The sequence below is a fragment of the Bubalus kerabau genome, chromosome 1 (assembly GCF_029407905.1).
Source record: "Bubalus kerabau isolate K-KA32 ecotype Philippines breed swamp buffalo chromosome 1, PCC_UOA_SB_1v2, whole genome shotgun sequence".
Taxonomy (NCBI): domain Eukaryota; kingdom Metazoa; phylum Chordata; class Mammalia; order Artiodactyla; family Bovidae; genus Bubalus; species Bubalus kerabau.
In genome coordinates this window covers 146818191-146833916 of record NC_073624.1, presented here as the reverse complement: position 1 = coordinate 146833916, position 15726 = coordinate 146818191, and the positions used below count along the sequence as shown (strand labels likewise).

Here is a 15726-nt window from a genome sequence, read left to right as displayed (position 1 = left end):
AAGAATCAGCTTTTGGTTTTGTTGATTTTTGCTATGGTCTCTTTTGTTTCTTTTGCATTTATTTCTGCTCTAATTTTTAAGATTTCTTTCCTTCTACTAACCCTGGGGTTCTTCATTTCTTCCTTTTCTAGTTGCTTTAGGTGTAGAGTTAGGTTATTTATTTGACTTTTTTCTTGTTTCTTGAGGTGTGCCTGTATTGCTATGAACTTTCCCCTTAGGACTGCTTTTACTGTGTCCCACAGGTTTTGGGTTGTTGTGTCAAGAAATAGTAGAATAACAGAGGCAGAAGATAGGATTAGTGAATTAGAAGATAGAATGGTAGAAATAAATGAATCAGAGAGGATAAAAGAAAAACAAATTAAAAGAAATGAGGACAATCTCAGAGACCTCCAGGCCAATATTAAATGCTACAACATTCGAATCATAGGGGTCCCAGAAGAAGAAGACAAAAAGAAAGACCATGAGAAAATACTTGAGGAGATAATAGTTGAAAACTTCCCTAAAATGGGGAAGGAAATAATCACTCAAGTCCAAGAAACCCAGAGAGTCCCAAACAGGATAAACCCAAGGCGAAACACCCCAAGACACATATTAATCAAATTAACAAAGATCAAACACAAAGAACAAATATTAAAAGCAGCAAGGGAAAAACAACAAATAACACACAAGGGGATTCCCATAAGGATAACAGCTGATCTTTCAATAGAAACTCTTCAAGCCAGGAGGGAATGGCAAGACATACTTAAAGTGATGAAAGAAAATAACGTACAGCCCAGATTATTGTACCCAGCAAGGTTCTCATTCAAGTATGAAGGAGAAATCAAAAGCATTTCAGACAAGCAAAAGCTGAGAGAATTCTGCACCACCAAACCAACTCTCCAACAAATACTTAAGGATATTCTCTAGACAGGAAACACAAAAACAGTGTATAAATTCGAACCCAAAACAATAAAGTAAATGGCAACGGGATCATACTTATCAGTAATTACCTTAAATGTAAATGGGTTGAATGCCCCAACCAAAAGACAAAGACTGGCTGAATGGATACAAAAACAAGACCCCTACATATGTTGTCTACAAGAGACCCACCTCAAAACAGGGGACACATACAGACTGAAAGTGAGGGGCTGGAAAAAGATTTTCTATGCAAATAGGGACCAAAAGAAAGCAGGAGTAGCAATACTCGTATCAGATAAAATAGACTTTAAAACAAAGGCTGTGAAAAGAGACAAAGAAGGTCACTACATAATGATCAAAGGATCAATCCAAGAAGAAGATATAACAATTATAAATATATATGCACGCAACATGGGAGCACTGCAGTATGTAAGACAAATGCTAACAAGTATGAAAGGAGAAATTAACAATAACACAATAATAGTGGGAGACTTTAATACCCCACTCACAACTATGGATAGATCAACTAAACAGAAAATTAACAAGGAAACACAAACTTTAAACGATACAATAGACCAGTTAGACCTAATTGATATCTATAGGACATTTCATCCCAAAACAATGAATTTCACCTTTTTCTCAAGCGCACATGGAACCTTCTCCAGGATAGATCACATCCTGGGCCATAAAGCTAGCCTTGGTAAATTCAAAAAAATAGAAATCATTCCAAGCATCTTTTCTGACCACAATGCAGTAAGATTAGATCTCAATTACAGGAGAAAAACTATTAAAAAATCCAACATATGGAGGCTGAACAACATGCTGCTGAATAACCAACAAATCACAGAAGAAATCAAAAAAGAAATCAAAATTTGCATAGAAACGAATGAAAATGAAAACACAACTCAATGTGTTAAATTTTTAGATCAGGCCTTATTGATAACCTAAAATTCTCTGGATCACCTGTCTTACTAGTCTATTATGATCTAGGGAATGTTTCCTTTGTTGTTTCTTCCCATATCTGGAGTTGCACTATTACAGTATTCTCTGTAGAGTTAAATATACGATCAACTCTCTTAATATGTTTAAACATCCTTAATTTTGTCAGAGGTCTGGTTACACATTGGATAATGTAAGAGATACCAATCTTATGAAACAGGATATAAGTAATACAGTTGGCAATGTTAATGAAGTCCTAGTCTATCAGAGAGAGGTACAAGGCACAAATGATTTGAAAATAACAAGAAAAAACATAGTAAAACAATGATTAGTGTAATTAGTTTTAATTTGATTGCAATAAGCCATCAAGTTCACAGGTGAGCTAGCTGGAGAAGCCAAGTTCTAGAAAGATCAGGTACAGAGGGAAATGAAATGTTTCATCTTTGTCTACAAAGGTATACTTTATCAACTTGTTATAGGTTGTAGTTTAAGAGGAAAGATTTTTTTTTTTTTTTTGTAGAAAATAGTGAAACCAATGTATTACAGAAAAAGTCATAAATTATGAATAATATTTATCAATACATTCAGTCTCACATAATTAATTCCTGTTGATCTGGATGAAGTTGTTAGGTTTTCCATTAGGGTTTTATAATTTCTTAGCCAGTTTAGTGATATAATCTAAAAATTATCAGAAATATATTTGTAAAAAGTCCTTTTTAGGAATCTTCTTGAGGAACTTCATTTTATAAAAGCATCAGAGTAAAACAAGGATTGTTTATAAACAACAAGACTTCAACGCCTGAATAAACATTAAGATTTACACTTTGGTTGTGTATATAGGGATCCTTTATTTTTTTTTGTTTGTTTGTTTTTTTAAATTTTATTTTATTTTTAAACTTTACATAACTGTATTAGTTTTGCCAAATATCAAAATGAATCCGCCACAGGTATACATGTGTTCCCCATCCTGAACCCTCCTCCCTCCTCCCTCCCCATTCCATCCCTCTGGGTCATCCCAGTGCACCAGCCCCAAGCATCCATCCTTTAATAAGATAGTTTTCCAGTAAGAGAATCTTTATGTGGACTGGCAGAAAACTCCTCACAGGAACACACCATTAAGGATGAATAGTAGAACAAAATTGAGGTTAGTCCTATTTGGGACTGTCATGCCAGTTTGATTACTCAGTAAATCAATGTAGTTTAGTTTCAGAGCTTAAAGATTCAGCTTTCTTAATAGCAGTGATTAAGGCATTTCATGGTACTTATCTGGGAGAAGAAGTGCCTTTGGTTCTAAGAGATTTGCCTTAAAATTTTCTTTTAATAAAAGTTTGTTTTCTTCTAGGGGAAATTGCATTCTTAAGTTCGTATTTTCCTCTTTTAAAAAGAGGGATAATATTGCTCCTTTCTGCACTAATGAAATTGGAATTCCCAGCCCATGCTTCTAAACGCTGTGTTATAGTGTCTATAGCAGGAGACTGGTAGACAATCTGGATTGGAAACTAAATTTGAAGGAACCATACCAAATATCAAGCTAAGAAATTTGGAATTTATTAAATGATGATTATTTGATTACTGAAGGGAGAAAATAAAACAAATGTGGGAAGATTAATCAGTTGTCATGTATAGATCCCTGGTGGCTAAGATGGTAAAGAATCTGCCTGCAGTGCAGAAGACCTGGGTTTGATCTCTGGGTCAGGAAGATCCCCTGGAGATGGGAACGGCAACACCCTTTAGTATTTTTGCCTGGAGAATTCCATGCACATAGGAGCCTGGCGGGCTATAGTCAATGGGGCCGCAAAGAGTCGGACATAACTGAGTGACTAACATAACACACATGTGTAGATTAATTTGTAGGACTAGACGGTTGGAGGCAAAAATAATCAAAAGATTTTTTAAAACATTTAGAGTAAGAGAGAATAAGGATTAAAACTAGGGCAGTTGAAATGGAAAGGGAAGAGGTAGATATAAAGAAGGAAGAGTTGAGAATTGTAGTGACTACAAAGGATGAGAATGGAAAATGGCCCAAGATGGCTTAGATATCAAACAGATGTATGACTGGAAGAATGGTGGCACCATATCCTCAATAGGGGGGATGAACTGAATTGGGAGAAGGAAGATCTGATATGAAGTGGAGGAGACAGCCAAACATAAATTATTAAAAGCTTTTGAGTATTCACATATATTTTTTAGAGTTAGTCTTATGAAGGGGAATCATTTGAACACATGTAATATGGTATGTTAACTGAAATAAATAATTTAACATTTCCATAACTATTTTTTAAAGAATATTAGTTAAAATTATTCCGAGTCCAGAAGATTCTATAGTCTCTAGTTTTATTTTAGCAGAGATGCCCATGATTCCCTCTTCATATAGCTATAGATGCAAGTAGTAATCAGATTATCACAAAGTCTTTGGAATGTTATATTTACCACATAAAGTGATCAATTATGGTCACTTTATTCCTGCAAAATGTAGCAAATTTTCTATCTAACATGGTCAATCTGTTGAACAAAGCACTTTGCTCAAAATGGATATGTGTTTATTTGAGAGATATCCTGAGAATAAACTGAGATAAAGAAATGTGAAGTAACTTAAGTTACTGATCTGCTCTTATCTTTAAAAATTTAGTAAAATATAATTTTTTTGGTGTTTGGTCTTGTGAGTTCCAGTTTTAATTTATAGGAATCTGGTTTTGCTTGAATAAAAATTTGGAGGGTGGACAATTTTAGTCTTTTGTTTTTAAGACACTCTTAGATAAAACTTGGTTAGTGGTGTGGGTCATAATAGAGTGCCATACTTTCCTCTTTAGGATGTTGATTGCTGCTTATTACAGAGAACATTGTACAATGGCCATGCTATTCATAGACTTTGGCACCTTATAGCTTTTGTTAGTGGCAGGTATTCACTGCTAAGTTTAAGATTTTGGGTTAGCTATGGATTTATCATTTACCAGCTTTGTTTGCACATTTTAGTATTGACAGTGGATTTGGAAAGCCAAGAGAAGTGGCAGGCAATTATACTTCAAAACCTCATTAAACTTTATGCTCTGAGTAGAATTTCAAAGCTCATTCTCTCAGAACAGTTGAAAAGAAAAAAAAATTTGTAAACTCTAAATAGAAACTTTTGTTGAAAATACTATAGATTATGAAGAAAATACTGTCAACATATTGGTTTTTATAAGTAGCTTAATGGTTGAAAGAAATGGCAAAATATCTCATGTTTTCTTCCATAGATCTGGGGCTGTCTTCATGGGTGTACAACCTTCACAGTGACACAGGACCCCATGTTTGGAAGTTTTATTTTAATAAAATAAATTTATTTTAATTTATTAATTAAATTAAATAAATTTGACCATATTTATTTTAATCATCTGAAGTTGCCGTCTTGAAATTCTGAGTACATTTTTAACAAAGGGCTCTGAATTTTCATTTTGAATCCCCCACTGCCACCCAACTATATAGTCCCGCCTAAATCCTTTGGCTACTTTCAGATGAACTTGTACTTTCCTAAGTTCCCATTACCCGATCCCAGATCACTTTTAACATGTGAAATTCAAGATAGAGTTGCAACTAAAATGAAGTCTGCTAATTTAGGTTGATTACTGACATCTAAGCAGTTTGGACTAAGTATAACATATATGTTCACAAAATCTTAGCTCTATTAGCTACAAATGACCACTTGAAGTGGAATAAATAATTTAGTAGAAAGGATCCAAAAGAGTAAAGACCAAAAGCCCCTGAGCAAAGGGAAAAAATGAAAAATGAATCGACATGAAGTGCCTGCCAACACTCTCTTTGACTCTTCTCCAAGCCTACTATAAGCCAATCAACTGGCATATGTCATATCCTGCAGATGGAAAAGCAGCCTGTGTGAATGTATACAAGTGCAGATGCATGCATTTGTCATGCAGTTTCCAGAGGTTATATTTATTAAGCAGCCTGCAATGGCCATGAGTTTTGAAGAAGTGTAGTTGCTTTGAGGGAGGCCAGTCATTCTTGTTTATTGGTAGGCATGTTAGTGTGTTGTTAGTTGCTCAGTCGTGCCCGACTCTTTGCGACCCCATGGACTGAAGCCCACCAGACTCCTCTGTCCATGAGATTTTCCAGGCAAGGATACTGGAGTGGGTTGCCATTTCCTTCTCCAGGGGATCTTCCCAACTCAGGGATCGAACCCAGGTCTCCTACACTGTAGGCAGATTCTTTACCAACTGAGCTGCTTCTTCAATGCCTAGAATGAGTCTGACCATATTTTTCTTCTTACATTACTTAGTCATGTGACTATTGGACTGGTATATGGACTCAGCATTATGGAGATAGAGGGAGGTCAGAGGTAGAGTTGGAATTCTGGTGATAGATGCAGCAGTGTGGTAAACAGATTTAGCCATCAGGTGACTGGTCCAGAGATTGAAGAAGCATCAGTTGAAAGCAACTGACATCTTGATGAAAAACAGATGAGGCACTTCACACTGTGACACATCATACAGAAGGTATGAATAGTCTATTTTATTTGACATTTTCTAACACTATAGAATTTCTAAGTTTGAATATTTCTAATTTGAGTATAGAGCTTAAATGTAATATTAATAAGATGCAATGTGTATGGTGTTTATGTTGCAGTTATCATTGAAAAGGTGAATGAAAAGTATATACATGACTCTCTTGGGCTTGGGATATTAATGAGGAAGGGGCAGTAGACTGAAAATCATTTTCTATCTGATACATGATCAATGGGCATTTTTGGGGTAATGAAACAGCAAAAGTGGCTTGAGCTGGGGAAGGCATGAGTGTTTTGACTTGCTGCAGACCCCCACTCACTGATCCTCAGTATAAGAGGATTTGGAGGAAGGGGTCACTTTACCTCTAGCAAACAGACTACAGTTTACCAGAGAGCGGGAGAGTCACAGTGCTGATATCAACCAAGGATCCTGACTCTGAAGGAACTCTGTGCTCTTTTCAGGGAGCAATTGCCTTACCTTACTTTGAAAATCTCCTTAATTTGAACTGTTGGGTGCTCTACTGTTTTCATCAATTGTAAGAGTTTACATTTCTTGTTGACTCATGTAATCACTGAGGATATTTTGAAATTTAATCACATTTTTTTCCCCCTGACAGATCTTCAAATGTGAAATGAGCAGATATAGACACAATTAAGTTAAATTGAAAACCCTTTAAATATAGTAATTTCTCAGCCACACTACAGAAAAATATTCCTATTCATTCTTACCTAAATTAGTTTTCATTGACACCTGATATTTCTGTCTTGATATATATCCCTGCTAGTCTCTCCAGATTAAGTGATCCTTCCAAGTATTGACTTTGACCTTCTATTCAATTAATTTTAGGGAGAAAGAGACCTTACCACAATTTTGCTTAGCATTCATAAAGGTAAACTAGTGTTTTATGGCGACCTGAGTAGAAAACTTTCCAATGGAGCCCGAAAAACTTCCAAATGGAATCTTTCTTCATGGCATTATGCATTACTAAATTTAGTATGTAGATTTATGCTCTTTGAAGCACAAGCTGAAATCAAGATTGCCAGGAGAAATATCAATAACCTCAGATATGCAGAAAGCAAAGAAGAAATAGTCTCTTGATGAAAGTGAAAGAAGAGAGTGAAAAAGTTGGCTTAAAATTCAATATTCAGAAAACTAATATCATGGCATTGGGGCCCATTACTTCATGGCAAATAGATGGGGAAACAGTGACAGACTTTATTTTTTGGGGCTCCAGAATCACTTCAGAAGGTGACTGGAGCCATGAAATTAAAAGACACTTGCTCCTTGGAAGAAAAGTTATGACCAACATACACAGCATACTAAAAAGCAGAGACATTACTTTGCCAACAAAGGTCCATCTAATCAAAGCTATGGTTTTTCCAGTTGTCATGTATAGATGTGAGAGTAGGACTATAAAGAAAGCTGAGCACTGAAGAATTGATGCTTTTGAACTATGGTGTTGAAGAAGACTCTTGAGAGTCCCTTGGACTGTAAGGAGATCCAACCAGTCCATCCTACAGGAGATCAGTCCTGAATATTCATTGGGAGGACTGATGCTGAAGCTGCAACTCCAATACTTTGGCCACCTGATGTAAAGAACTAACTCATTTGAAAAGACCCTGATGCTGGAGAGGATTGAAGTCAGGAGGAGAAGGGGACGACAGAGGATGAGATGGTTGGATGGCATCACCAACTCAATGGACATGAGTTTGAGTAAACTCTGGGAGTTGGCAATGGACAGGGAGGCCTGGCATGCTGCAGTCCATAGGGTCGCAAAGAGTTGGACATGACTGAGCTACTGAACTGAACTGAACTTTATGCTCTTTAACAGCATACATATCACACTGCATAAAATCAATATCTTGTGGCTCAGCTGGTAAGGAATCCACCTGCAGTATGGGAGACCTGGTTTCAGTCCCTGGATTGGGAAGATTCCTTGGGGAAGGGAAATGCTACCCACTCCAGTATTTTGGCCTGGAGAATTCCATGGACTGTATAGTCCATGGGATCGCAAAGAGTCAGACATGACAGAGCGACTTTCACTTACTCACTCAATTGAATAATAGTTTGGTTTTGTAGATGTATTCTTTTTACATTAAATTTTATTTTTAATGTTCTGCATCTATTTACCAAAGCTATGAGAATATTGTAATATTCAGAAAGGGACATGTTAGACACCTAACATTTATAATAATAGAAAAACCAGTAGCCTTTGAAAGTGTTCTATAATAGTGAAAGCTGAATTTGGGGGCTGAATTGTTAAGGAGTTTTGTAATCATTCTCTTATCATCTAAATGTCATGCTGAATAATTAAACTCAGTAGCTGGTTGGTTTCATTACTGCCAATGTGCATGGCACAAGAGCTTATAGTAAGCTGCTTCTTTTCCTTCACTTTCTTTTTTAAATTTATTTTTTAATTGGAGGAAATTTGCTTTACAATGTTGTATTGGTTTCTGCCATACAACCACACAAATCAGCCATAATTATACATATATCACTTCCTTCTTGAGCCTTCCTCCCCTCCTGCTGTTCCACCTCTAGGTCATCACAGAGCACCAGACTGAGCTCTGTGTTACATAACAGCTTCTCACCAGCTGTCTGTTTTACACCTGGTAATGTATATATGCCAACGCTACTTTCTCTGTTAGTCCCACATTCTTATTCCTCTTTTTAAAAGGGATTTTAGACTTCCCTGGTGGCTCAGATGGTAAAACATCTGCCTACAATGTGGGAGACCCGGGTTCAATTCCTGGGTCGGGAAGATCTCCTGGAGAAGGAAATGGCAACCTACTCCAGCATTCTTGCCTGGAGAATCCCATGGATGGAGGAGCCTGGCAGGCTACAGTGCATGGGGTCACAGAGAGTCGAACACGACTGAGCGACTTCACCAGACTGAGCTCTGTGTTATATAACAGCTTCTCACCAGCTGTCTGTTTTACACCTGGTAATGTATATATGCCAATGCTACTTTCTCTGCTAGTCCCACATTCTTATTCCTCTTTTTAAAAGGGATTTTAGGGCAGACATGACTTTCAGAGTTTTACAATTACTCAGTATGACTTGCCACACTGGCTGCTCTTTTTTCTATGTTCTACTACGTACAGTCCACTCATGAATCCAGAACTTATTTCTCCCAAAGGACATAATTATAGACAGAAGCGGAAGGTGGAATCAAATAGAAATAGAGCACAAATGGGATTACTTATTTTTTCCAGTTGCCCCCTCTGAACCTTTTCTCTCCTTTTTCGATGAAATTGCTTTTTGGGAGAGCTCCACAGACATAACAACTGGCATGAACCTTGCACAAAGCAAGAACTATCCAAATATTTGTTTAAATTTTACCGGTTTGTGTTGTTAGGTTTTCAGTCAGTTTGGACATAGAAGGTAGGACACACACGACATTACTGAGACAGTTAAGAATGAACACTACTTGAAAATGTTGGAGCATGTGATATGCTTAGTGACATTATTGTGTATAAAAATTATCTGTATTATCTGTATGTTCAGTGTAGAAGAATAAGGTAATCATCATTGCTTATGTATTATTAGTGCCTTCTCTTTACACATGGCTTGAAAACAGACTATGAGTAGAGATAAAACAAACATGTAAACACATATTTCCAAATAGATAATAACAGACTTGTTCCCTCATTGAAATATGTTGCCTTAGTCAGCAGTATTCTGTAAAGAATATATACTAAGATTTATTCACTATTAAATTCAGTAGTATAATGAAAACAACATGGAAGTGCTTATGTTAAAAATCTTTTAAACAGAGATTTTGAAAATAGAAGAATCTTTGAAGGTTTTATTTTTTATTGATATAACCAGATAAAAACTGAAGCAAACAATCCATGATGTGGTGTGGGGCATGGATTGAATTGTTGAACTCTTGACAGAAATATGTCTAGAAGAGGTTACTACCTCAGGTGAAATTAAGTAGATAACTGAAAATTTTTATTGGTGTTCTGGTAAAGCCACTATCATAGTACTCATTGGGCTATTTAAGTGTTTTTCACCTATAATATTGAAAAAAAAATTTAAGGTAGCATGTATACATCTAATTTGTTTAACAAGCATATTGAATGACTTTCTAAAATATTCTTCTGTTGTAATTATATGTATTTATATATTATATTTATATATATAATTATATATTATATTTATAGAATATAATATGTAATTATATTCTATAAATAGAATATGAGTTATATACATTTTTATTTTATATAAATGAATATGTAGTAAACTTTGTAATTTACACTATTTTACTAATTATATTTATTGATAATCTTGCTAATTTATAGTTTATTTTTCACATTTTGCCTTTTTATATTTTTTTATATCTGAAGTTTCCATTCTTTAGGTTATTTAAGTGGAAACACATTACAGTAAGGGATATACCAGACAAAGGAGAGCCTGTGAGTTCTCTCAGTAGCATATTCTGTTGATAGTCTTAAGGAGAAATTTTGTTCCATTTTTATCACTCACTCTGAAGACTGATAATATAGTTGCTTGGGAAACATTATTTATGCTTCGTGGTTATTACTTCTGCTGCTCTCAACTTGAAGCACTGCATGTGTTTTTGTGAAGAATGTTGATACTTGATTAAAATCATAGCCATATCACTTTTGATAGGCAATTTCACTTTGGAGAATAGGTGTAAGACTTTTAGTGTTTTGAATGTAAATCGCATCTATCTCATCAGAATACAGAGTGTTTGAATGATGAATAGGGTTTATTACATCATGTTTATTAAAACACAGAAAACTTTTTCCAGGCTTATTGGTTTTATGCTTTAGCTTGTTTAAGATTTTTTATAACTTCCTATATGTCCTGGTAAGGCATGACCAAAATCTTGCTTAGAATATGAACTATATTAGATGATTAATAAATATTTATATAGAATGAATGACTATATGATACACATCTGTGTAATATACAGAGATTTCTGTTTTAGCAAGTGTAGCTTTCTTTGTAGTACTCTAGGTGCTGACCATCTGGCATAGACGGTAATGCATATAAGGGTAAAAATAATAGTAACAAGGAAATGGAGATGGGACCTATCCCACCAGTTCTTAAAATAGTTATAAAGCTACATTATATAAAATCTTATATCAAAGGCACATATTTTCCCCACTCTACATGAATGAAATAAAGTCTTAGGCAGTTTAAATCACGTTCTCAGTGTGCGTGAAAGAGCAAGATTCACACTCAGGGTGTTCTGACTTTTAAGCTCACTGAAAAAGAGTGCCCTGGTACTTGAGGTCACATGTCTTTGTTTTTTTAAAAGACATATATTAACTAAACATATTTGAAATGATGAAACAACATAGGAAAATTAAAATCCTTCAAGTTAATTGATATAAAAACTTGATATATTTCATCCTGGTAAATACTGGGAACATTATATCTTTCTGTTATGGTTCCAAAATAGTTTATTAATTTCTAGAATCCAAAATAATAATAAATGTTTGATTCATAATTGCCATTTCCTCTTTTAAAATTTTTAAGAATTTTTATTTTCAATTAGTTTGCAATTTCAGAAGTAGTACACAATTAGGCTATAATTTAAAAATTAAAAATTTGAACACCATTCCAATCCAGTTCTTTTCATAGATTGCAATTGTCATGGCACTTAAACTTTTTCCTAGCCTCCAATATACTTATATATACTCAGAGAAAATATCAAGCATTATAATGTGCTTGTTTTTTTCTAATATATATGCACTGCACATATTTCTCTGAAATTTTTTTATTCTGCAATATATTCTGGCAATCTTTCCAACTCATTTTGTATAGATTTACCTCACATTGTTCACTTCCAAATACATGAGAGCCATCATCTCAATCTTCTCAAATGTTAACATTTCTGTGTTTCTCAAGGCCACAGGGTTTTCTTTCACCATAACTCATATTGAATAAAATAACCCTTACATTATTTGTTCTTTCCTGAAAGATAGGCTCTAGGGTACAACAGAAAAAAAAAAAAAAAAAGATTAGCAATGACGATTTAAGCTACAGCTACTCCAGTAAAAGATTTAGTGCATTCTAAATTGGGTTGGTTACCACACTCTCAGTCTAGGGTCATATACATCTTTTAAATTTTAAAATACCTGTGAATGTGCATATGATTTTACAATTTGATCATTTTTTTACAGGATCTGATTTTTCTATAGTACCATTATATAGATTAGCTCAGCATATATTCTGTTTCTGATTACACAACTCTCGGCCTTTTAGGTAGTTTTCTGTGTCCCTTTAAGTTCAGATTGGATGCTTTAACTATATTATTCTAGAGATAGAATCTGTCTCTTAGCTTTGGTTTGTTTTCAGAGTATTTTGCCTCTAAGTTTCACATAATTATAACCCAGATACTGTTTAAGTTGATTTGATAAAATAAGATCTGTATAAGATTTCCTCAAAATTTTCAATTCCATTGTTCTGTCGAAATCCAAAACCGTCCCTTAGAATCCAGTGAGTTGTCTGGAACTCATATCTGCTTTGCCTTTAATCATCTTGATTACATACCAAATTGCCCAGAGGTATGCCTGGTCAATTAATTCTTAACTTTCAATTCTTTCATTTCAGATTGGATATGATTTGGTGACTGAATAACAACAACAACACATTCACATTGTAATTCTATATTTGTGTGATTATTTGGTTAATATTTGTCAGTACCTCTAGGCTGTGAGCCCTGTGAAGACGGCAGGGATGTTCTACAATTCGTTACCAATTCCTACTATCTGGTACATACTAGGCTCTTAAGATGAACTCAAAACGTAAGGGACAACTGAAGAGGGCTTGAGATCAGAGCACAGAGAAGTTAGCCTTGAAAATAAATGGTGGTTAGGGGAAGAAACGGAGATGGTGATGGCACCCCACCCCACTCCAGTACCCTTGCTTGGCAAATCCCATGGACAGAAGAGCCTGGTAGGGTGCAGTCCATGGGGTCGCAAAGAGTCAGACACGACTGAGCGAATTCCCTTTCACTTTTCACTTTCGTGCTTTGGAGAAGGAAATGGAAACCCACTCCAGTGTTCTTGCCTGGAGAATCCCAGGGACTGGGGAGCCGTCTATGGGGTCACACAGAGTCGGACATGACTGAAGTGACTTGGCAGCAGCAGTAGCAGGGGAAGAAAGAGAGAGAGGGACAGAGAGAGGGAGAAGTAGAAATTTTCCTCGAAGACAGAAGAGATAAATTTAAGATATTTAACCAATTTTCTATAAGATTTTTTCTAGTTTATATTTTAAATTATATCATATAATATATGAACATTACACAGCACTATTTTCTTTTTTTGTGTAATTGTTTCAAAATTATATTTTCTCTCCGTAACGATTTTCTCTTCCTATCTTGGTCTGGAGCTGTAGCTTTTAAAGCTACACTCTAAAGATCAATGATTTTTAGTATGTTTTTGTGTGTAAAGACACACGTACACACATATTTTGGAGATCACTATATGATTTCATTTTATGTTAAAGTGTCTACAGAGAGCTTTTATTTGATATTCTTTGTCTAATTATCACATTGTGCCCAAACCTTGAAAAGTTTCCTTTCTTGATGGATTTTAATAAAGGACCCGTAGAGCCTCATATTTTCTACCCTTTCTTCAAAGTCTGTAGATTATCTTGGCTTCTATTTCCTGAGGACACATCTAATGGAAACCTTAAAAATACCATGTGAGCTTCCAGTGGTGGGAAGTGGCTGGAAGTTGGAATCAACAGGAAGATGAAATTTTACTTTCAAAATGAATAATTAAAATTCAGAATTCTCTTTGATATGTTTGTGTTAAGGTTAATTAGAGTGTTGATTTGCAGTGAGGCATAATGAAAACACTATTGAATTAGGTATTATAAGACTTGAATACTTGCTTGAACTTCACCTATTAGCTTATTGACCTTGGGTAAGACAGTCTCAGAGAAGGCAGTGGCACCCCACTCCAGTACTCTTGCCTGGAAAATCCCATGGACGGAGGAGCCTGGAGGGCTGCAGTCCATGGGGTCGCTAAGAGTCAGACATGACTGAATGACTTCACTTTCACTTTCCACTTTCATGCATTGGAGAAGGAAATGGCAACCCACTCCATCGTTCTTGCCTGGAGAATCCCATGGACAGAGAAGCCTGGTAGGCTGCAGTCCATGGGGTCGCACAGTTGGACACGACTGAAGCTACTTAGCAGCAGCAGCAGCAGCAGCAGCAGCAAGACAGTCTCAGCCTCTTTCACCGTTGATTGAAATGTGTAGTTAACAATATCTTTGCTGCCTACCTCTTTATAGTGTTGTCAAGATGAGATAATATAGGTGAAAACATTTTGTAAACAATGAAGTGCTATATGAAAATGACCATTGTAAAGAACAGTTAATATGTGCCAGTCACTATATTAAGCATTCATATCATTCTTACGGCAGTTTTATGAGATAAACAATGTTAGTATTGCAGTTTTACAGATCAGGAAGGTGAGGCTTACAGTACATAAGACACCTGAGTGAACTTGCACCATTGATGAGTGGGAAGGGCAAGATTTGAATACAGATTTGACTGACACTAGAACCAGTGCTCGTAATTTCACGATTTTTGTTACATGAATAATAACTGCTTTATAGAATGATGTGTGAACTGGGTGAGGCAGTAAAAACACAATTCTCTTTCTCATCAGATATCCATTCTAAATGTGAAAACATAATAATAAAAAAAAATTTAAATATCATGGAGTTCTAACCATCGAAATATGTTTTTCCTTTAGAGTTTAATTGTCTTGGATCCACTCACAGTGACTGAGGAGGAAATAAGACCGTCCCTAGAGAAACGCCTTGAAGCCATTATCAGTGGGGCTGCTCTGTTGGCCGACTCTTCCTGCACAAGAGATTTCCATCGGGAGCGGATTATTGCAGAATGCAACGCCATTCGCCAGGCTCTCCAGGACCTGCTTTCAGAGTACATGAACAATGTAGGTAACCGGTTTTCCCTGACCCCATACATTGGGAATGTGCCAAGTTTCTTTCGGTGTACAAAATGTAATAACTTATGAATGAGTACATGATTTTACATGGATTGAGCTTTTGAGTTGGCTTCTGCATGAACTGCTCCCAGAGTACAGCAAGGAGACAGGAGTTTTTAGGGATGGAATTCAACCAGAAGGTTATTTCTATCTGATTGTTTTGCTTGATACAGTATTTAAATTCTAGTTGGAGAAGGGAGTCAGGATTGGGGAAAGGAAACTGAAGTTGCCCATCAATTTAAAGGATAAAAAGAAGACAAAGAAAAGGGCAGGTTGCTCAGGATTACATTGTTGAATAAGAGTTAAAATTTAGATGGTGTTGGGTAAAGTCAATGCTATAGGGATCAGGGGACATTTAAAAAAATTTTTTTTTATTTTTGGCTGCTCTG

The 15726-nt window shown here is 35.7% G+C and overlaps 1 protein-coding gene across 7 annotated transcripts in view; it reads left to right on the top strand.

The window, feature by feature from the left end:
• Positions 1-15726, top strand: part of CTNNA3 (catenin alpha 3) — a 1911430-nt gene that overhangs the window by 499690 nt on the left and 1396014 nt on the right. For all 7 annotated transcript variants that reach the window (XM_055590589.1, XM_055590598.1, XM_055590586.1 and 4 more), the window contains exon 7: positions 15083-15286. In XM_055590589.1, coding sequence (XP_055446564.1) covers positions 15083-15286 — 204 coding nt within the window. The remainder of the gene's footprint in view (positions 1-15082; positions 15287-15726) is intronic.